The sequence below is a fragment of the Triticum aestivum genome, chromosome 2B (assembly GCF_018294505.1).
Source record: "Triticum aestivum cultivar Chinese Spring chromosome 2B, IWGSC CS RefSeq v2.1, whole genome shotgun sequence".
NCBI classification, from domain to species: domain Eukaryota; kingdom Viridiplantae; phylum Streptophyta; class Magnoliopsida; order Poales; family Poaceae; genus Triticum; species Triticum aestivum.
In genome coordinates this window covers 197727726-197750213 of record NC_057798.1, presented here as the reverse complement: position 1 = coordinate 197750213, position 22488 = coordinate 197727726, and the positions used below count along the sequence as shown (strand labels likewise).

The following is a 22488-nucleotide window of genomic DNA, read 5'->3' as shown; positions in this document are numbered from 1 at the left end:
GGTGTACTTTTTGTATTTTTTCCAGGACATTTTTTAGAAATTGTATCATTTTTTTGTGACGAACATTTTTTTGAAAAAATATATTTCATATTTATGTTTTTTTGCACTGTTTTTGGGCTTGGCCAAGCATAAGGACTTGACCGACACACACATTCTTTTTTGATTGAGACACACACATTCAACGCGTACTCTCTCTTCTCCATGCGTTCACCTAAAAGAAAATCTTCTCTCTGTTACTAAGAAAAAGTAAAAAAGAAAAAAGAAAAAGCTCCCTTCCCGTTCCCCATTCTCCCTCCCCAGTGTTGGATAACGCCGCCGCCGCCGCCTCCCATCTTCTCGTCGTTCTCGGAGGACGAGGGCAGGAAGGATATCGCCTCCGGTGGCTGCACCGTCGTGCCCTCCAGCCGCGCCGCCGTATCAACGGGACCTTGCGCGGCTCCCTATTATTTCAGCTCCACCCGCGCCACCATCGACGGCGCGGCTCCTCGCGCGGATGCAGCGGCGCTCCTGGCCGGTAGAGGAGTGAGAGGCCACTGCTTCCTCAGCATGGTCCTGCTCGCCGACGACGAAGCCCTCCGAGGAGACGGCTCCACTGCTCCGAGCTCCTCCGACCTACTGCTGCCAGCGCCATGGAGGTCCACCCCCACTCTCTCCCCTCTCCCCCTCTCTTTCCATGTGCCGCACTGCAGTAGCGAACTTAGTACTAATCAGCACGAAAGATTACTGAAGTTAATCTGGGCAATAACATGCCATCGTCCCTTAACATTTTAGATGCAAAGTTTAAGACTAACTGAACCATAGATTTGTATAGCAGAGGGCAAGGAACTGGTGGGAAGGTTCAGTTATGTAACTGTTGGGAAGTACAGTTAGTTATTGCATGATTAAACTACACTTGAGCACCTGTCCCTAGCAGCAAGAACAAAATGTAATGATTACCTTTACTTTGTACGCTTTTCTGAATAAAATGCAGAGTGTAGAGATGATCTGAAATAAGAGTGACACGGGGCCGGAGGAAGGCAGCAGCGGCGGCGCCGTAAGCACAACGTACGCCGTGCGTTCGGACGAGTGACGAAGCCAGCCGTCACGGTTTCCTTTCCGTATATCCGCGTTGCTTTGTTTTTCTTTTCCTCTGCATATGGGCTGGCTGTCCGGGTATCCTTTGGACGTACGTTCCCAGCTCTTTCTTTTTTTTGAACTTTCCCCAGCTCTTTCTAGTTTCCTTTGCACCTACGTCATATGTTGGTCAAAACGGATCGAACCAAAAAATAGCGTACATAAAAATCATCGAACCGGGACGAAATAAAGGCAAACCAAACCAAGAATACCTATTCCCTTTAACCAAGAATACCTATTCCCTTTAATAGTAGGTATAGATATAGATATACTCGCGTGTCGCCGTGTTGTGTCTCGTGTGTGTGCTAGCTAGTTCCATCAGCGCCAAGGTTGTACAAGCTAGCTTCACGTGTGTTTCAGAGTCGGCTTGTATTTGATCAGGTAGTCGTCCAACAAGAGCGACGTACGTGTGATCAAGGAAGGGACATGCATATGGAAGCAGTAATAAAGCTGCTACCCGACGACGTGCTCGCGGACATCCTCCGCCGTCTCCCGCCGCGCAGCCTCGCGACGTCACGCTGCGTCTGCAAGGCCTGGCACGACATGATCGACGCCGGCCAGCTGCTACGGGCGGACCTCCTTCCGCACACGCTCGGCGGGATCTTCATAGACTTCCGCTTCCTGCAGGTCTCCGAGCTCTTCCGTCCGTCGACCAGGACCGCGGTCTCCGGCGACCTCACCTATAGCTCGGCCAACGCCGCCGTCAGCGAGCACTGCAACGGCCTCGTCCTACTACCCTCCCACACGGTGGTCAACCCCGCGACGCGGCAGTGCGCGCAGCTGCCGCCGCTGCCACCGCTGCCCTCGCGCGCCGGGATGGAGGATTTCTACGTCTTGGGAGGAGACAAGTTTCTGGTGTTTGATCCCAGCGTCTCTCCTCACTACGAGGTGGTCTCGATCCCTCTCGTTCCATTTGAGGAGAGGCTGGGCCGGATGCCCAGGGAATCGGAGTGGCCGCCGTCGCTGTTCGTCCTGCCCGTCTACTCGTCGGAGACGAAACGGTGGGAGGAGAGGCCGTTCGTCCGGCAAGGAAGCGCCGCGGGAACCATCGCCGGCATGCTGGAGGAGGACAGGCTACACCTGGGCGTGAAGCGCTACGGCGTGTACCTGCGCGGGGCGCTCTACGTGCAGATCCAAAACGACTTCTGCTGCAGGATATCGATGGCGGACCGTAAGTATCGGGTGATCCGCCCTCCGGCGGGCATGGAGATGGCCGAGTATCCGGAGCTTCATCTGGGCAAGTCGGGGAACGAGGTCCGCTGCGCGCTGGTGGAAGACGCGTTCAGATTTCTCCGGGTTTGGGGGCTGGACGAGTCGCGCGGGCGATGCAAGTGGGCGCTGAAGCATCGCGTCGACCTTCGGCAAGCGCTGGCACGTGGGATGTGCCGTCGGGAAGAAACCGACGAGCGTTGGATCCTGGAAAATGTCAACGACGGCGGCGGCGGCTCCGACGGAGAAGAAGAAGGCGACGATCAGGCACCGGCCAAATCTGATTATATGAGTTTCCTCGGGTTCCATCCTTTTGAGGATGTCGTCTTCTTGTGCGATACTTTGACGAGGGGGTTGGCCTATCATTTGAAGCGCTCGAGGCTTGAGTACATGGGCATCCTGCGTCCAAGGCACTACGGCCATATCGCTGGCTCGGTTGCAGGTGTAAATGCATCTTTTCCCTACACGCCCTGTGGGATGGGGGAACTGTCGTAATATATATATCGTCGTCGCCGGCACAAGTGCCCCGCCGCGGAGCCTGGGCTGGGCGCACGGACGGCGCAGCAGCCCGCTGTAGAGCGGAGACGGTGAGTGACAACTTACAAGCAAGGCCACGCCGCGATGACGGAGTCAGCGGGAGCAGCGGCATGGACGGGGCCGGCAAGACGACGGCGCTCAAGGAACAGCGCATGCATGCGTCGGCGACAACCGGATGCCGCGGAGACGGCTGCCGAAGACCGAGCTCGCGGGGACGGACAGTTGGAGGTTGGGCGGGCGACGAACCGTTGAAGGCAGGTCCAGGATGGCAAGCTCTCCACTGTGGCGGAAGGAGCTGAGAGCGCAGGATTATTATTATTACTATTTGCATTTCCTTGGAAAGTTTTCACGTTCATGAATAAGATTAGTGATGGCTACTACTCCCTCTGTACCGAAATACTTAAGTTTCCTCAACTACAAGTATTTCGGTACAGAGGGGGTGCTAGTGATATGGGAATCGATGCATTCATTTTGTTGTAGTTCCTCCGAAGATAAGAGTCTTGATTGTTTTGTAATAGAAACTTATGGATTATCAACATGGATGTGGCTAGGTCTCCGTCGATCGAGACTTAACCGGTCTTAGTCAAGTGAAATAGAGTATTTAATAAAAAAACTAGCACATTTCATGGAACCGTGCCTACAAACTACCATTTTACAAAATTGAGCCAAAAACTACCACTTCCTCATTAATTCTTGACTAAAAACTATCATGTCGCGAAAGTGCCCGATTCGTCTCTTCTAAACGCCTTTCTGGCAGGATGGGCCCACCTGTCAGCATCAATCTTCTTCCTCCTCCTCTCTCTCTGGCATTTCCTCGAACACCTCGTGTGCACTCCGATGACCCTCTCGCCCGCACAACCTTTCTTCCTCCTCACGCTCAGTTCGCCGCATCAACGCCGTGGCCGAGCGTCGGAGCTCGTCCTCCGAGACGCACCCGCACGCGCGCGCCCGTTCCGCAGTGCACCTCGCAGTTCCTCCTCCCTAGCCCCTCTCGCTCGCTCCCAAGCACCTCTGAGTGGGCTCGTTGCTCCCACCTCGCCGTCGTTGTGCCCACCAAGCTCGTGGGGCCCCTCGAGTATGTCTAGGACCTCCGTCGTGCGCCGCTCCTTCAACTACTACTTTAGATCGAACCCCGGGGGCCTCTCCGACAACGCGCGCATCACTTCCTCGCCGTTGGCCACCGCCCATAGCCGCGTCAATCCGTCGCATTCCGGCGACCCCAGCTGCCCCGAGCAACTTCTCAACACCACTGTGAGTCGCGCCTTCCCTCTGCCTCCCCCCTCGATCTCGGACCCGAGCTCCGGCGCGCGCTCAGCCGTAACCGTAGCTACATAGCCGTCGCACCTTGCCGCTGCCATGGCGAGGGCTCGCGTCTATTGACGCCGAGCGCGGCAGCGCACTCCTGGCCCTCCCAGGAGGCTAGCAAGCCCCTCAGGCAGCCGCTAACCCCCCCGCAGCCTCGCGCCCGTGCAAGGCCGAGCACCGGCCGCCGCTCCGCTCGCCGCAGACGTCACTAGGATGCACGTCCGGCAACCCCACGACCACCGTTGGACGCGGTTGCCGCGGGAGCCGCTCGCCGCGGGTCGCTGCGTGTCGCGCTGGAGCCGCCCGCCCCGCGCCCTTCGCCGGCGGCCGCGAGCTCCTCGGCCGCCATCAAACAGATTTTGCTAATGTGCCACGTCAACACTGGGCCCATCCTGTCAGAAACGTGTTTAGAGGCAAATCGGGCTCTTTTTAGACATGGTAATTTTTAGTTAAGGATTAGTGAGAAAGTGATAGTTTTTGGCACAAATTTGTAAAGTGATAGTTTGTAGGCACGGTTCCACGAAATGTGGTAGTTTTTTGTTAAATACTCAGTGAAATAACATGTAAGAAAAAAAAATACACGGATCTCAATGTAAGATCTCACGAATATGGCATCGACTCAAGACACAACTCTCAACTGCCACAAAATGGAAAGAAGCAAAAAGAGGAGGCACCTGAGGCCTTGTACAATGCTAGGTGCTTAGGGAGGTGTTTACAAAAATAAACCGGGTTTTTCTGAAGCTAGTGCCTATTTCTACATGAGAGACGCCTAATTAAGCGTCTACCCTGTACAAATAAACACCGGTGCTTAAGAAAAGCTTGGTTTATTTTCTCAAGCACCACCCTTAAGCACCTTGCATTGTACAAGGCCTAAGAATGACGAGGTAGCACCTTATTACTCTCTTCATTCCAAAATAGATGACCCAGCAAAGTTAGTACAAAGTTGGGTCATCTATTTAGGAACCCAACTTTGTACTAACTTTGTAGTAGGAAATAACAAGGGGTGACTTAAGAGCCATAAGGTAACCACAAGGCTTGATGGCTAGTAGTCGCATGGAAAACGATACATTTTGTTGTAGTTCCTGCCAAGACAGAGCCTTGGTTGTTTTGTAATAGAAACTTTTGATTGTCAACATACGCGTCTATAATTAATGTTCGAAAAAGGATAACAGCTTTGTCTGGTTTGTAACATACTTTGAACTGAAGCTCACCCAAAATAGTATATATGATGTATTTCTTCCCTGTGTGCATGTGTTGGTGCCAGAGTTTGACACTACAGTTCACAGCTTGTTTCTATACAATTCTTTTGGACAAGGAACAGAGGCTAATTTGAGGAATGCATAACGCCGCATCGCAAACTTATTCTCTACAATAACATCTTTAGCCCCCGGCAAAAAATAACAGGTAGGGTAACCTGGAACCAGCCTGCTGATATGTCACTGCCTCCCGCATGGTACACTAGTCAGACGAACCATCGCCTCAAAAACCCGAATTCGGCAGGCAGCTCCTTGTGAAGGTCCAGTCAGCTTGTGCAAAAAACCCGAATTCGGTAGCTTCTTCTAAAGGTCTGGTCAGCTTGTGCAAAAACCCGAATTCTGTAGCCTCCGGTAAAGGTCTGGTCAGCTTGTGCTATTCAGCGTTTTCGCTATGCACCGCCGCAGAAGAACTCTTCTGCTTTGTCAAAGAAGAAAGCCGGGATTTTCCTATGCAACATAAAAGCCGATGAAGCTTCTCCGGCCCTTTGCTTCGAGGGCACCCCATCATCACCAGCTCGTACTCCTCTACCATCCTTTTGATTCTTGTTTCTGTTTAACTTGATGGCCCCTAAAACGCCTTTTCCTAACACTGGCCGCACGCCTTTGCGGCTTGACCGTATCGACATGTCAGATAGTGAGTTTCTGATGTCCGGCGAGATATGAGTGCTGTCACCGGAATTATTGGCTCCAGAACCATCCACGGCGACGGAATCTGAAGTGGCCAGCACTGACGCTCTGCAGGACCTAAGCAAAGTATCGATCATATCTGAGCTTATTTCTTGAAGTACCACACTTCTATTCTGATCACAGCCGTAGCAGACAGCAATGAGAGCAGTAGTCAAGATGGGCATCAGCTCTGGGTCGCTGAAGAAAGCAAAGGGCAGGTCGCACACCTGTTTCTCAACTCATCAGAATCGACCAATATTCTCCAGAAATTAAGAAAAAACATGGCTACATAAAATAACTGTTTACCTTATGAAGTATTGTGGGGCTCTTACCCCATCGAAGAACTGCTTGATTCCCGGGATGGAACAAAGAGAAGTAGCCAAGAAGCAGTATCGATTCTAGAAGCAGTAAACCGACCTGAAAAAAGGAGCACACCCCTATTATCCAAAAATGTTTGCCAAAGAATTGTTTCCTTGCGTCACTGAGGTATAACGTTAGCACTGGTCCCTTGCATTGGGTAACGGGAAGAAAGAAAAAAAGGAGCAATTGTAACACATAAATGTTCCTTTTAAAATAATAAGTATAAATTATCATAGCTGACCATCGAATAGAACTATCACTGTCAGTGCCAGAAATTTGCCTCATGCCCATATCGGTCTTTGTAGAATGGTTAGAAATGACAACATCAACTTTGCCTATGTGGTCTCAGAATAGCCGGTCCCAAGCCCGGGTAGAGGAGGAAGGTTGTCGTAGGCTCGGCGAGCAAACGTCAAAACTCAGCCACTCTCGTAGAGATGAAACTCAAAAGAACATCGTTGGGGCATAACCCTCTTAGTAATGCGCCATACCGGAACCCAGGTGTGGTGTTAAGTGGGCAAGGGCCGGGCCATCACCCCCTTGGTGGCGTGCCGTATCTTGATCTGGATATGGTGATAAGTGAGCAAGGATTGGGTCATCGCATCCTTAGTGGCGCGCTACATCGACAATGCCCGGGTGTAGTGAAAATGAGCAAGTCTTCGCATTTGGCTCGATGAGTGCGAAGGGTAAGGAAGCTAGCCGAACCTAGTAGGATCCGCTTAGCTTAGGTAACTGGAACATAGGGTCCCTGACAGGTAAGTTACGGGAGCTAGTTGATACAGCGGTGAGGATTGAGCAGAGGTGTTGATATCCTATGCATCCAAGAAACCGAATGGAGGGGGCAGAAGGCGAAGGAGGTGGAGGATACTGGCTTCAAGCTGTGGTACACGGGGACAACTACAAACAGAAATGGAGTAGGCATCTTGATCAACAAGAGCCTCAAGTATGGAGTGGTAGACGTCAAGAGGCAAGGGGACCGGATTATCATGGTCAAGCTGGTAGTTGGGGGCTTAGTTCTCAATATTATCAAGGCATAAACCCCGTAGGCCACAATGAGAGCACCAAGAGGGAGTTCTGGGAAGGCCTCGAGAACATGGTTAGGAGTGTACCTATTGGCGAGAAGCTCTTCATAGAAGGAGACCTCAATGGCCACATGGGTACATCTAATACAGGTTTTGAAGGGGTGCATGGGGTTTTTGGCTATGGTATCCGAAATCAAGGAGAAGATGTCTTGAGCTTCGCTCTAGCCTGCGATATGATCGTAGCTAACACCCTTTGTAAAAAGAGAGAATCCCATCTAGTGAGTTTTAGTAGTGGTCAACACTCTAGCCAGATTGATTTTGTTCTCTCGAGAAGAGAAGACGGGCGTGCTTCCCTAGATTGTAAGGTCATAACCGAAGAGAGTGTTGTCCATCAACACAAGCTTGTGGTGGCTGACTTCCGCTTTCGGCTTCGTGTCCAGTGGGATGGGATAGGTGCGTCAAAGTCGCTAGAACGAAGTGGTGGAAACTCAAAGGGCGGGGGGTAGCTCAGACTTTCAAGGAGAGGGTTATTATGGAGGGCCCTTGGGAGGAAGGAGGTGATGCAAACAATATGTGGATGAAGATGGCGGCTTGCATTCGTAAGGTGGCTTCAGAGGAGTTTGGGGTGACGAGGGGAAGTAGAAGCAGAGCTAAAGATACATGATGGTGGAACTATGATGTCCAGAAGACTATTAAGTAGAAGACGGTTTCAGACGCGTACACCTGGACATGAGTGCAGACATCATTGAGAAGTGCAAGGTGGCAAAGAAGGCCACAAAGCAAGCGGTGAGCGAAGCAAGGGGTCGGGCGTATGAGGACCTCTACCAGCACTTAGATACGAAGGAAGGCGAAAGGACATCTATAAGATGGCCAAGATCCAAGGGAGTAAGACAAAGGATGTCAACCAAGTCAAATGCATCAAGGACAGAGCATATCGGCTCCTGGTGAAGGACGGGGAGAACAAGCATAGATGGCGGGAGTACTTCGACAAACTATTATGGAGAGAATGAGAGCTCTACCATTGAGCTGGACGACTCCTTTGATGGTACCATAAAGCGTTCTGTGCAACGAATCCAGGAGTCTGAGGTCAAGGAGGCTTTAAAAAGGATGAAAGGAGGTAAGGGAATGGGTCCTGATTGTATCCCCATTGTGGTGTGGAGAGGCCTCGGAGACATAGCGTTAGCATGGCTAACTGCGCTTTTCAACCTCATTTTTCGGGCAAACAAGATACCAAAAGAATGGAGGCGGAGTATATTAGTATCAACCTTCAAGAACAAGGGGGATGTTCAAAGTTGTATTAATTACCATGGAATTAAGCTGATGAGCCATACAATGAAGCTATGGGGGAGAGTCATTGAGCACCGCTTAAGAAGAACGACAAGCGGGACCAAAAGTCAGTTTGGTTCCATGCCTGGGAGGTCGACCATGAAAGCCATTTTCTTGGTACGGCAACTTATGGAGAGAGACAGGGAGCAAAAGAAGGGCTTGCATATAGTGTCCATTGACTTGGAGAAGGCCTACGATAAGATGCCATGGAATGGCATATGGTGGGCCTTGAAGAAAACGAAAGTCCCAACAAAGTACATTACCCTCATCAAGGACATGTACGATAATGTTGTGCAAGTGTTTGTACAAGTGATGGCAACATGACGACTTTCCGATTGAAATAGGACGGCACCAAGGGTCAGCTTTGAGCCCTTATCTTTTTGCTTTGGTGATGGATGGGGTCACAAGGGATATACAAGGAGATATCCCATGGTGTATGCTCTTTGCGGATGATGTGGTGCTAGTCAATAATAGTCATACGGGGGTTACTCGAAAGTTAAGAGCTATGGAGACAAACTCTAGAATCAGAAGGTTTTAGGCTTAGTAGAACTAAAACTGAGTACATGAGGTGCGGTTTCAATACTACTAGGCACGAGGAGGTTAGCCTTGATGGACAGGTGGTACCTTAGACAGACACCTTTCAATATTTGGGGTCAATGCTACAGAAGGACGGTGATCTCAATGAAGATATGAGCCATCTAATCAAAGCCAAATGGATGAAGTGGAGCCAAGCTTCTGCCGTTCTCTGTGGCAAGAGAGTGCCACAAAAGCTAAAAGGCGGGTTCTAAGGATGGCGATCCGACCCGCAATGTTGTATGGCGCTGAGTGTTGGTCGACTAAAAGGCGACATGTTCAACAGTTGGGTGTAGGGGATATGCACATGTTGAGATGGATGTGTGGCCACACAAGAAAGGATCGGGTGCGAAATGATGATATACGTGATAGAGTTGGGGTAGCACCGACTGAAGAGAAGCTTGTCCAACATCGCCTGAGGTGGTTTGGGCATATACAACGCAGGCCTCCAGAAGCTCCAGTGCATATCGGACAGTTAAAGCGTGCTGAAAATGTCGAGACAGGTCGGGGTAGACCCAACTTGGCACGGGAGGAATCCGTTAAGAGAGATCTGAAGGACTAGAGTATCACCGGAAAACCATCCATGGAGAGGGGTGTGTGGAAGGTAGCTAGCTATCCACATGCCAGAACCATGAGTTGGTTTCAAGATCTTATGGGTTTCAGCTCTGGCCTACCCCAGCTTGTTTGGGACTAAAGGCTTTGTTGTTAGAAATGACAGCATCCCAACAATACTTAAAAGAGTGCACAAATATCAGAATCCACTTTATTTTTCAAACCATTGGGAATAGCGGTCTCAACTTTATTATTCTAGTGATAAACCGATCGCAGCCTAATCAGTAGAAGAGAAATAATAATGAACTCCAGATGTATTACTTGCTACCATCAGCCAACGAGGAAATGATTTACAAATTGGAAAAACTTGAATCCTGAAAGTAACTACTACAATACTTGAGTGAAACAATCTACTTCAACACAAAGCACTACTTCAAAAGCGACATAGATATGTCCCTCCAGGGATGGACATCCGAGAAAAAGAACCATAGATATATCACACAAACTACTGAGAATACATGGAAAGTTTGCTTGTAAATGCAATAGCCTACAGTTTACCTGATCATTTGGCACTCCCCATTTATTCATGCAATGATTCAGCAGAAAACTGATCAAATGAAAGAATTCCATCTTCAGATCTGATCTAGCCTGAAAACAGTTCATAACCAGTAAGCATACAAATTACCATAGGTGGAAAAACAGATCATTAAGATCTTCAGGGCTCCCATATTAAAATGTTGCCAGTTTGCCAACAGCAAATTTTGCATGAGATCTTTAAGAATGACTAGTTGTCTGCTGGCATTATAAATAGTTTAAGATTATTTTTTGTGTGTCTTCCTAGGCTATATTTTGCAGTTCAGAAATTCATCTGTTCGGCGTCAAATGATGCATGAAAACCAATAAACAAGAAGCCAATAACAATAATACCCAGCCTTGGATACAACTGCTTACCAGCATACACTGCAGAAGAGTGATATCCAAACATGCCACATTGTTCAAAACTTTCAATACACCAGTGGCTACTTCTTCAAAATTTGATGGAAGAATCGCTGAAGCCTGAAAATTTTAGCTATCATTTTCTAGCAAGAAGAAAACTACAATAAATCAATGCAATAATATCTAAATTGCCTGCTAGCTACCCACAAAATTATATCTATATGATGTCAAAAGGTCAATTATACCTTAAAACAAGCAGAAACACAAACCTGGTCGGATGACGATCTGTTGTTTGCCTGCAGCAACACAGCTGTCAACAGTGAAGGCAGACTAACCAGGCCTGTCTCAGCCATGGCAGAAAGTACAAGCACTGCAGGTTGTTTCAGGTTTATTTCATTGCCTTTTCCAGGACTGTCATTCATTTCTGTACATATATTATTCATCTTTCTTCCTTCAAGGTGACCATCCACGGTACTATTTTCATTTCTCTGAGTGGAAACTTCAAAATGTTGATCTATTGTATCTCCCAAATTTGAAGATTGTATTTCTAACACAGACCCTGAGTTATTCTGGCCAGCAGAGAGGTCTAACAAGCCTTTTCTAGTTTCATCCAGTGATCTTCTATCTCCTAGAGTGGAACCTTCATGTTGTTCGGCGGGCTTGTTTTCTTCAACCACTTCACTAAACCCACAGTCATCACATTTCGAAATATCACAAGTGTTAGATGGTAATTTGGCATCTCCAGACTCGTCCGGTGCCATCAGCTGGTTGCCAACTCGTATGTCTAGTGAACTAAGATACTCACATTCATGAGCTAGATTACCAGCTGGAGTTCTGCATTTGCAGGACTCCCAATCAATGGCAGAAAAGTTCCCTGGTTTGGATGTCAAGACAGTCAGAAGATTGAGACCAAATAGTATGGATGATGGGAGTGGGGACCCTTCCACCTGGGGCCTATCATAAAGCGCAAAAAGATCTCGCAGACGGTGAATTGTTTGATAAGCTACAATCAGTTCTATCAGACCCTCCTGCATTTTGAGTTGTTCGTCGTCAACATATAAGTGACCAACAATGACGGTTACAGTCCATAAAAAACCATCTAAAACTTCACCAACTGTCTCCATGTTCTCTGTAGTTTTACTTAACGGAAGATTCAAACTTCCAGAGTTTGATGCTGCCACCTTAATGTAATTCTCTAGTGATGCAGATAGCATGGGAATAATCGGAGGTAAAAGATTTTGTACTAGAAAATAAGTCCGATTAGCTGGAAGTGAGAGTAACACTCTAAGCAGGCGCAAAAGGTAAACGGTGACTTCACAAGCTACTGGTCTTGAAGTGTGCGAGGCAAGTAAAGCAGACGCAATAAAATCAAGCAAACCAACTTGTCTAGTAGCATGCAGTTCGAGATCCTTTCCTTCTAAGAACTGTTAAAAAATAAACAGAAAGTGCTATCAGTAACCATCTTTGCTATCATAGTATGGCACAATATGTAATGTAATCAATAAGAAGTACCTTCGTCATGTCACCAACAATCAAACCAATACTCGCAGCACCTTCTTTTCTAGCTTGACGATGTCTTTGCAAGTCCTGAAGCCATCTGCTTAACTTACCTTTGGCAGCTCCTAGAGCAGCCCTGTGTGCAATTCCTGTGTTTTCACCTATGGCTGGTTCAACAAATTCATGCTTGAGAGCCATTAATCTCTGACGAATCTTCTTAATCTTTCGTTTCATTTGTGTGGCATTGGATGTTTTAACCATAGACTCTGCAGTGCTGGCATTGCCTACCATCTGTGAATCTTCGCCACTATTAGCTGACGTAGAACGGTTTAGGCTATCTTTACTTGGGAAGCGACGCTGAAAAGGTGAAGACTGATCCCTAAAATCCATTGAAGCTCTCTCACGTATTTGTTCAAGGTAAAACTTCCGGCGCTGCTCACTTTCACGGAGCTTTTCAGCTAGTTTTTGTGCTAAAAGTTCAGCTTCCTCTTGTTGCGCTTTAGCTCTTATCTCTTTTCTTCGTTGTTGCTCTGCACTCTTTGCTTCTCGTGCAGCACTAGATGCTTTGCGCTCCTCTTCTCTTCTGACTATAGCTTCTTCTTTCTTACGCTGTATTTCAGCAAGGCGCTGCATTTTCTCAGCTTCAAGGAACTTCCTTCGTTCCAACACAGCCTCTTCCCTTGCAGTGTCCTCCTTCTGCTTTGTTTTGATCACCTGTAGCTTTTCAGCTCTCCGCATTTCAGAATCATGAAGTTTCTGCCTCAGCAAGAATTTCTTAGTTTCATCGTTCAGTGATGTAATAAAGCGAACCTCACTGACCTTAGTGCTCTCATCACCAGCTCTTTTCGCAACCTGGGCTAGATATGCTTCATGACGAGATTCACCACGTTGATGACGTGCATTCATTACTTCTCGCAGTTTTGAGCTGCGCACAGCCTGCAATTCATTTACACGACTTAACTTTTCAGTGGTACGTTGTAGTCTCTGAACTCTCTCACTTTCCAGTTGACTCCTGATCCGCAAAGCTCGTGCGTGCTTTTCTTCTGCTTCTCTTTTCGTATCAAAAGCACTTCTTTTCTTCTTTTCAGGAGACATTAACTTGTCATGTAGAACACGTCCACGTTCTGTTACTTTTCTGCCAACACCAGGAGAATGAGAGGCACGGGAACTCCGAACAGGAGATTTCAGTATATCTTCCCAGTTTCTTTTTTCCTTCCAGGCATCCATCGATTTCCACTGTGCTGTATTTTGCTTCTCCTTTTCAAGATGGGTCGTGCTCCTTTTCACAATATCTGTTGACTTTTTGTTCTCTGCCATTACCCTATCCTTAGAAGTGTGTTTAGCTATCTCAGATATTGGTTCTAGTGACCCTCTTCTACTCCTTGCAGAAAATGAAGGATTACTTTGTGGGAATGATCTACCTGACTTCAATGCCTCCTTACTTTGTCTCTCTTCAGTAACTTCTTTCTCACTATCATCAGAAAGTCTCACCTGACTCTCCACTTTCAAACTGATATTCCCAACTGTTGCTGATGCTGTAGTCAGCTTTGCTGAAATACCTGAAACTTCCCCAGAAGAGCTAGATGCAAAGCTCTCTGCTGTTATACCAGCCTGCTTGCGTGCCAGTTCGAACTGAATTCTCTGGAAGGCCTCTAGAGATGAAGACAATATCTCTTGCCTGTGTGGTGAACTTGTCATTCGTCTGACCTGCATACGTGATATATCAGAAAATGTCTCTTCAGCCTTCACAACTGTTCATATTATTCCAACAGCGAAATATATACGAGAAATCTACAGAACACACGGACCACATTCACCAAGACATCCTATACCACTCTTTTTTAAGGATAAACATATACCACGATTAACATAACCAACAAGAACTTTTAGCATTCAACGTAGTAGACCTGTGTTCTAGGAGTAGTACCCAGTTCATCAGAGTGCTCAAAAACTATCATAAAGAGATAAGAATGCTAAGAAACAACCATATACGCATATTTCAAAGTTCCGCGGACAAAATGAACAGGTGTAATATGAAAATGAACCGCACGAAGGTAATCTTGATGGACTGGTGCGAACACAGACCTCCCAAGACAATGCATGAGGTCTTCGATGATCGGCTTTGACAGTCATTGGCACCCCTTCCTTTGGTAAGCTAGGAGACTTCTTGGTGTTATCAAAATGTTCTGCCCTGGACTTTAGTTCTTGAAAATCAGATATAGCTTCATCAAGAACGAGTATGGATTCATTAATTTGCTCCATGTCACATTCTAATTCACAGAGGAGGTACAGTTCATCCACAGCTCTATTCAGATTCTCAAAAAGAAAACACCAAAGCCTCTGCCTGAATCTTTCTTTGCTCTCAGCAGTTTCACCTCCAAGATCTACAGAAACCGTTGCGTGGTTAGGAAGTAATGTTTGGCTTTCTATGGGTGCAACCGAGGAAGATGTAACTGGAACTTCAAGATCATTATTTGATGACAGGGAGACAGAGTCCGCTAAGGTAGTTGAACCACTAACAACTACAGGACTATCTTGTATTTCACATATATCCAATGGATTTCTATTACATTCAGTGGTTGTCTCCACTGCATGAATTGTGATAGGAGATGTATCAGCATTTCTTATAGAATTCATCTCATCTTCAAGTTCACTTTCATCTTTTAATTCATTTCTGAATTGTGTAGTATCTTCATCATCCATGTACTCTATAGAAGAATTATTATCTCTGAAGACATCTGAGGGTAATGCTAGACCTGTGATTTCATCAAAATTTCCAAACTTGACAGAAGAGTTGGGCAAAACACCTACTGGCTCTGTCTTTGGAGGGTCTTTGACATGATCAGAATCTTCTACAGATTTTGCAAGATCACTTGAACAGTTGGGAGATTCATGAGACATTGAATGATCAGTGCGATCAATCATGCCAGTTTTGGGTGGATCATTTGTTTCTTCAGCCAAATGCAGTTCTTCACATTTTTTTACTACATGCTCTGAAGCTGAAACATTGAATCCATTCTTCAGGTTACTAGCACCTACATCAACACATTCCTCATGCTGAACTTTAGTTGTTTCTCTACTATCCAATTCATCAACGGCAAGGTTATCATTTGTGCTCTGATGTGGGTACTGCAGCCTGTCATACCACCTTGAACTGCCACTGCTGTGGTTGGCCTGAGACCGTGATGAAGAGTTTGGAGTTTTATGAATGGAACTTCCTGAAGACCTCTGCAATGTGAATTTCGAGCTGGATCGATGTTTCTGTCAAAACAAATTATAGTAAGTTAACAGCAGCACAGCACCACACAACAGGAGATAAACACACACAACAATGGGGAAAAAAACGGTCTATTGTGGTGCCATCTTGACAGTCCACAACACAAGGTAATTTTGGAAAAGCCCATAGCCTTGAAAATACCTTAGATGAATCAAATTAACATGGTGATATTGAGAAGATATTGTGTACAATTTCAATCATTCTATGGAATTAAAATGGAACAGAGCTAGTCAAGTAAAGGACCCGCTTACCTTTTTCACTTCAAACCACCCTGACCCCAGATCATCCCCATCTACATGATCATTCTCCATAGCAGTGAACCAATCCTCAGTGGATCCTTACGGCATTCCTGCCCTTCAGACATAGATTCCACGGCAAATCCTTTACGGCATTCCTGCTTTCCAAATGAAGCCCAAAATTTGGGGGAAAAACAAGCTGATATCAGACCAATCGAATCAAAACGGCAACCGCGGCTGGAGCATCTAGGACAGGAAAGAAGATATGGGTCTTTCGGGACCGGATCTAGATGGTCTGCACCGCACCGACGCACCCAGAAATTTTGGAGGTCGCTGGGGTTTAACTATTCACCGGATGGCAAAATGCTCCTACCTCGGACACCAACGACGGAAATTGCGCAGGGGGTCGACACTGCAGGGGCGATATGGGGTGGAACGGGAACGGCGATGGCGGCGGGGGGCGGGCGTCGGCGGCGACGCTACGGCACGGCGGCACCTCTAGGGCACTGAGACACTTTATTAGAGCCGCCTTGGTGACGTGCCGTGTGGTGCTCCGGGTCAGAGAGAGTACTGCTGCTGCTGCACCGAAGAAGATACAGCCGCAGGATGGGAAACAACGGACAGGATGGAACTTGGTGAGTTGGTGTAAGGGATAATTTACGTTTGAGCCCCTAGTTTCCAAGCTTCCTCGGTTTTTCTTCTTTTTCCCCTAAAAACTGAAGGGCTCTTATGCTTTTGCCTTTTCATCACGATTTTGTCGGTCAGTGTTGTTTTACACCGTCATTTTTTGGACACTCACTGCCCTTGGCATCTCCTTACAATTGGGCCTGCAGTCAGGTTAGTAGAAGCCTCACTTTCAGTATGTCGTTTCCCGTCGTCATCATTGTTCTCAACCCTACCCCTTCCCTTGAAAAAAACAGCTAACCCTAGCTTCCTTGTAGGAGGTTTTTCACATTCTCATCAGGACACATCACCAGTACGCAATATCTACTCCTTTGGTCGATGGTGTGAGAGCACAATGGCACCGGATATGTGTCCCGGGATGGTGTATATCGGTGGATATGTGTCCCGGGATGGTGTATATCGGTGGATATGTGTCCCGGCAAAGAGGTTAATACCTAACGGGTAATAACGGGAACCCCACACATCTCTCTCTTCTCTCTTTACTCCCCTGACCAAACCACGCCCCGCCCCGACCCCCGCCGCTGACCCCCCACCGCCCCGCCCCCGGCCCCCACCGTGTCTCCGCCGCCGCTGACCCCCCGTCGCAGCGCCCCCGACCCCCACTGCGCCCCCGCCGCCGCTGGAGTCAGGGTTGCCCCGTCCCCGACCCCCACCGCCCCGCCCCCAACCCCCACCATGCCCCCGGCCCCACCGCGCCCCAGCCGCCCCGACCCGCCGCTCCGGTAACGTCGCCCCGCCGCCCCGGCCACGACGCCCTTCCCTTGCGGTGAACGCCCGAGCCCCGCTGTGAGGAAGGTCGCCGCACCGCCCCCTCCCCTGCGGCGGACCTCCTCCACCGGGACGCTGATACGTCTCCGTCGTATCTATAATTTTTGATTGTTTCATGCTAATATTCTTCAACTTTCATATATTTTTGGCAACTTTTTATACTATTTTTGGGACTAACATATTGATCCAGTGCTCAGTGCCAGTTCCTGTCTGTTGCATGTTTTATGTTTCGCAGAAAACCAATATCAAACGGAATCCAAACGGGATAAAAACTAACAGAGAATTATTTTGGAATATTTGGGATTTTCCGGAGGAAGAATCAACGCGAAACAGTGTCCGGGGTGGCCACGAGACAGCCCCCCCCCTCCGGTGCGCCCTGGACTCTCGTGGGCCACCCGTAAGGCGGTTGATGTCCTTATTTTGCCGCAAGAGAGCTAATTTTACGAGAAAAATCTGGGCGAAAGATTCACCCCAATCGGAGTTACGGATCTCCGGATATTAAAAAAACGGTGAAGGGAACGGGGAACGCAGAAACAGAGAGATAGATCCAATCTCGGAGGGGCTCTCGCCCCTCCCACGCCATGGGAGCCAAGGACCAGAGGGGAAACCCTTCTCCCATCTAGGGAGGAGGTCAAGGAAGAAGAAGAAGAAGGAGGGCCCTCTCCCCCTTGCTTCCGGTGGCGCCGGAACGCTGTCGGGGGCCATCATCGTCACCGCGATCTTCACCAACACCTCCATCATCTTCACCAACGTCTCCACTAACTCTTCTCCCCTCTATACAGCGGTGTAACCTCTCTCTTACCCGCTGTAATCTCTACTTAAACATGGTGCTCAACGCTATATATAATTTCCCAACGATGTATGGCTATCTTATGATGTTTGAGTAGATCCGTTTTGTCCTATGGGTTAATTAATGATTGTGATTGGTTTGAGTTGCATGTTTTATTATTGGTGCTGTCCTATGGTGCTCTCCGTGTCGCGCAAGCGTGAGGGATTCCCGCAGTAGGGTTTGCAATATGTTTATGATTTGCTTATGGTGGGTGGCGTGAGTGAACAGAAGCACATACGTGAGTAAGTAGGTTGTTTACGTATGGGATAAAAGGGGACTTGATACTTTAATGCTATGGTTGGGTTTTACCTTAATGAATCTTTAGTAGTTGCCGATGCTTGCTAGAGTTCCAATCATAAGTGCATATGATCCAAGTAGAGAAAGTATGTTAGCTTATGCCTCTCCCTCAAATAGAATTGCAATAGTGATTACCGGTCTAGTTATCGATTGCCTAGGGACAAATAACTTTATCGTAACAAAAAGCTCTCTACTAATATTTACTTTATTGCTTCTTTATCTAAACAGCCCCTAGTTTATATTTACGTGTTCTTTATTATCTTGCAAACCTATACCATCACACCTACAAAGTACTTCTAGTTTCATACTTGTTCTAGGTAAAGCAAACGTCAAGCGTGCATAGAGTTGTATCGGTGGTCGATAGAACTTGGGGGAATATTTATTCTACCTTTAGCTCCTCGTTGGGTTCGACACTCTTACTTATGGAAAACTGTTGCGATCCCCTACACTTGTGGGTTATCAAGACCTTTTTCTAGCGCCGTTGCCGGGGAGTCATAGCGTGGGGTGAATATTCTCATGTGTGCTTGTTTGCTTTATCACTAAGTAATTTTTATTTGTTGTTCTTAGTTGTTCTCTATCTTTAGTTATGGATATGGAACACAAAATACCAAAAAAATTAGAGGTACTTGCTACTCATGTAGATGGGGTAACTCCTAAAAACCCCCGATTCTCATTATGTGAAAGATATTATGTACTATTTTGATAATCCTGAGAAAACCCCATTCAACTTTATAATGGGAGACACGTTGTATCAACGTGAATACTTTAGGGATTATCGCTCGACACAAAAAGGGAAACTATTATGGGATCAATTTATTATGTTGCGTTGGTATGCCTGGGATCTATGCTTGAGATATGATATTACTTGTTGCTCTAGGATGAAGGCTCCACACCTTCCCTTTTCATGCAAATTTAATGATAATGAAACCTTAGCTTCTTATGCTAATGGTATATATGATTACTATGATGTTGAACAAATAGAAAAAATTTGTTGCTTTTATGGGTGCTTATGAGATTGAATCTATGTTTAAAGCGTTTGACAATTTTGATGATTCAGTTTATAGGCCTGAAAATCTTGCTATACTTAGATATTGCTATGAAAATTATGAATACAATTACTATATTAATGCTTTTATGAAGAAAGTCTCCGTTGTCCAAGAAGAGACTAATATTTTGCAGGAAGCTATGGAAGAAGAGATTGATGAAACTGTGAGCTCATTGGAAAAAGATGATGAGGAGAGCGAAGAACGAAAGGAGGAAGAGCGGATTAGCTACCCGTGCCCACCTTCTAATGAGAGTAACCCTCCAACTCATACATTATTTAATTCCCCTTTGTGCTTACCGAAGGATGATTGCTATGATCCCTTGAATTTGTTTGAAATATCCCTTTTTGATGATGTTTGTTATGCTTGTGGCCAAGATGCCAATATGAATTATGCTTATGGAGATGAACTTGCTATAGTTCCTTATGTTAACATGAAATTGTTGCTATTGCACCCACGCATGATTGTCCTATTATCTTTTTGAATTCTCCCTACTACACTATATCGGAGAAGTTTGTGCTTATTAAGGATTATATTGATGGGTTGCCTTTTACCATTGCACATGATGATTTTGATGAATGTAATATGCATGTGCTTGCTGCTCCTACTTGCAATTATTATGAGAGAGGAACTATATCTCCACCTCTCTATGTTTCCAATACGATAAAATTGCAAGAAACTGTTTATACTATGCATTGGCCTTTACTTGGTGTGCATGAATTGTTCTTTTATGACACGCTGATGCATAGGAAGAGAGTTAAACTTCGTTTTGCATGATACATGTTACTTTGTGCTCACTACTAAATTACAAATCATTGTTAATTAAAATTGGCTTTGATATACCTTGGGATTTGTGTGGATTCATTACTTGAGCACTAAATGCCTAGCTTAATGGCTTTAAAGAAAGCGCTGCCAGGGAGACAACCCGGAAGTTTTAGAGAGTCATTTATTTCTGTTGAGTGCTTTCATATAGTTTAAAAACAAAAAAATAAAGAGGGGAACCTAAAAACTTTTCAAAAAGGAAAGTGAAAGTGAGAAAGACAAGCATTGTTGAAATGGGAGCTAGCCTTGAACTTTGTTCATACTCACGAAAACTTTGTGAATCTTGATTACAGAAATTTTTCAACAAAAATAATTATCCCCTTGTATAATTCCATTGTATTATAAAAATAATGTGCCAAGGTTTGCCTTTAGGATGTTTACAATGCTTGTTGGTTTTTACGGTGCAGGACAGAAACTTTGGCTGTAGTGCGCGATTTTAAATTTTTAGCTGGAACGTCAATTGGTTCTGATTATGTTTGCACTGTCTTGCTATACAACTTTTTTATTTTTCCTAATTTTGGTAAAATTTTTGGGGTACCAGAAGTATGGTGGATGTTCAGATTGCTACAGACTGTTCTGTTTTTGACAGATTCTGTTTTTGATGCATAGTTTACTTGTTTTGATGAAACTATCAATTAATATTAGTGGATTAAGCCATGGAAAAGTTATGTTACAGTAGACACAATGCAAAAACAAAATATGAATTGGTTTGCTACAGTACTTAGGGTAGTGATTTGCTTTATTATACTAACGGATCTTACCGAGTTTTCTGTTGAAGTTTCGTGTGGATGAAGTGTCTAATCGAGGAGGTCTCGATATGAGGAAAAGGAAGAGAGGCAAGAGCTCAAGCTTGGGGATGCCCGAGGCACCCCAAGTAAATATTCAAGAAGACTCAAGCGTCTAAGCTTGGGGATGCCCCGAAAGGCATCGCCTCTTTCTTCAACAAGTATCGGTATGTTTTTGAATTCTTTTCATTCATGCATTATGTGCAAGTCTTGGAGCGTCTTTTGCATTTAGTTTTCACTTTTCTTTTATGAACCATGCTGGTATGAGACAGTCCTTGGTCGATTTATAGAATGCTCATTGCACTTCACTTAAATCTTTTGAGTATGGCTTTATAGAATGCTTCATGAGCTTCACTTATATCATTTGAAGTTTGGATTGCCTGTTTTTCTTTACATAGAAAATCGCAATTTATAGAATGCTTTTTTGCTTCATTTATATTTGTTAGAGCATGGGCATATCTTTTGTAGAAATAATTAAACTCTCTTGCTTCACTTATATCCATTTAGAGAGATGACAAGAATTGGTCATTCACATGGTTAGTCATAAAATCCTACATAAACTTGTAGATCGCTGAATATGATATGTTTGATTCCTTGCAATAGTTTTGTGATATAAAGATGGTGATATTAGAGTCATGCTAGTGGGTGGTTGTGGATTGTAGAGACACTTGTGTTGAGGTTTGCAAGTTCTGTAGCATGCACGTATGGTAACCGTTGTGTGACAAATTTGAAGCAATGGGTGTTTCTTTGTTTGTCTTCCTTATGAGTGGCAGTCGGGGACGAGCGATGGTCTTTTCCTACCAATCTATCCCCCTAGGGGCATGCGTAGTAGTACTTTGCTTCAGGGCTAATAAAATTTTGCAATAAGTATATGAGTTCTTTATGACTAATGTGAGTCCATGGATTATACGCACTTTTACCTTTCCATCATTGCTAGCCTCTTCGGTACCGTGCATTGCCCTTTCTCACCTCGAGAGTTGGTGCAAACTTTGCCGTTGAATCCAAACCCCGTGATACGATACGCTCTATCACACATAAACCTCCTTATATCTTCCTCAAAACAGCCACCATACCTACCTATCATGGCATTTCCATAGCCATTCAGAGATATATTGCCATGCAACTTCCATCATCATCATATACATGACTTGAGCATTTATTGTCATATTGCTTTGCATGATCGTAAGATAGCTAGCATGATGTTTTCATGGCTTGTCCGTTTTTTGATGTCATTGCTACGCTAGATCATTGCACATCCCGGTACACCGCCGGAAGCATTCATATAGAGTCATATCTTTGTTCTAGTATCGAGTTGTAATATCGAGTTGTAAGTAAATAAAAGTGTGATGATCATCATTATAGAGCATTGCCCCATGAAAAAAAAAGAAAAAAAAAAGA

At 45.9% G+C, this 22488-nt stretch overlaps 2 protein-coding genes across 5 annotated transcripts; one reads left to right on the top strand and one right to left on the bottom strand.

The window, feature by feature from the left end:
- The first annotated feature begins 211 nt into the window (after positions 1 to 211).
- Positions 212 to 3381, top strand: LOC123041049 (uncharacterized). 2 transcript variants are annotated; one of them, XR_006418355.1, is made up of 2 exons: positions 212 to 635; positions 971 to 1457. XR_006418355.1 is itself a non-coding variant. In XM_044463747.1 (2 exons), exons 1-2 carry the CDS (start codon positions 630 to 632, stop codon positions 2815 to 2817), a joined length of 1329 nt encoding a protein of 442 aa, XP_044319682.1. In that variant the 5' UTR covers positions 212 to 629; the 3' UTR covers positions 2818 to 3381. The 2 variants fall into 2 exon arrangements, 1 of the variants encoding a protein (XP_044319682.1); XM_044463747.1 differs by lacking the exon at positions 971 to 1457 and adding an exon at positions 1495 to 3381.
- Positions 3382 to 5343: 1962 nt separating this feature from the next.
- On the bottom strand, positions 5344 to 16444 carry LOC123044328 (S phase cyclin A-associated protein in the endoplasmic reticulum). 3 transcript variants are annotated; one of them, XM_044467034.1, is made up of 9 exons: positions 16236 to 16444; positions 15878 to 16020; positions 14435 to 15610; positions 12365 to 14056; positions 11122 to 12276; positions 10868 to 10972; positions 10475 to 10564; positions 6393 to 6503; positions 5344 to 6313 (listed from the first exon to the last, which is right to left on the bottom strand). In XM_044467034.1, the coding sequence occupies exons 2-9, from the start codon at positions 15935 to 15937 to the stop codon at positions 5810 to 5812; spliced, it is 4893 nt and encodes a 1630-aa protein (XP_044322969.1). In that variant the 5' UTR covers positions 15938 to 16020; positions 16236 to 16444; the 3' UTR covers positions 5344 to 5809. The 3 variants fall into 3 exon arrangements, 2 of the variants coding, with proteins under 2 accessions (XP_044322969.1, XP_044322970.1); XM_044467035.1 differs by having other exon boundaries at positions 15878 to 16023; positions 16236 to 16437; XR_006419986.1 differs by lacking the exon at positions 5344 to 6313 and having other exon boundaries at positions 6391 to 6503; positions 10868 to 10965.
- Between the last annotated feature and the right edge of the window lie 6044 nt (positions 16445 to 22488).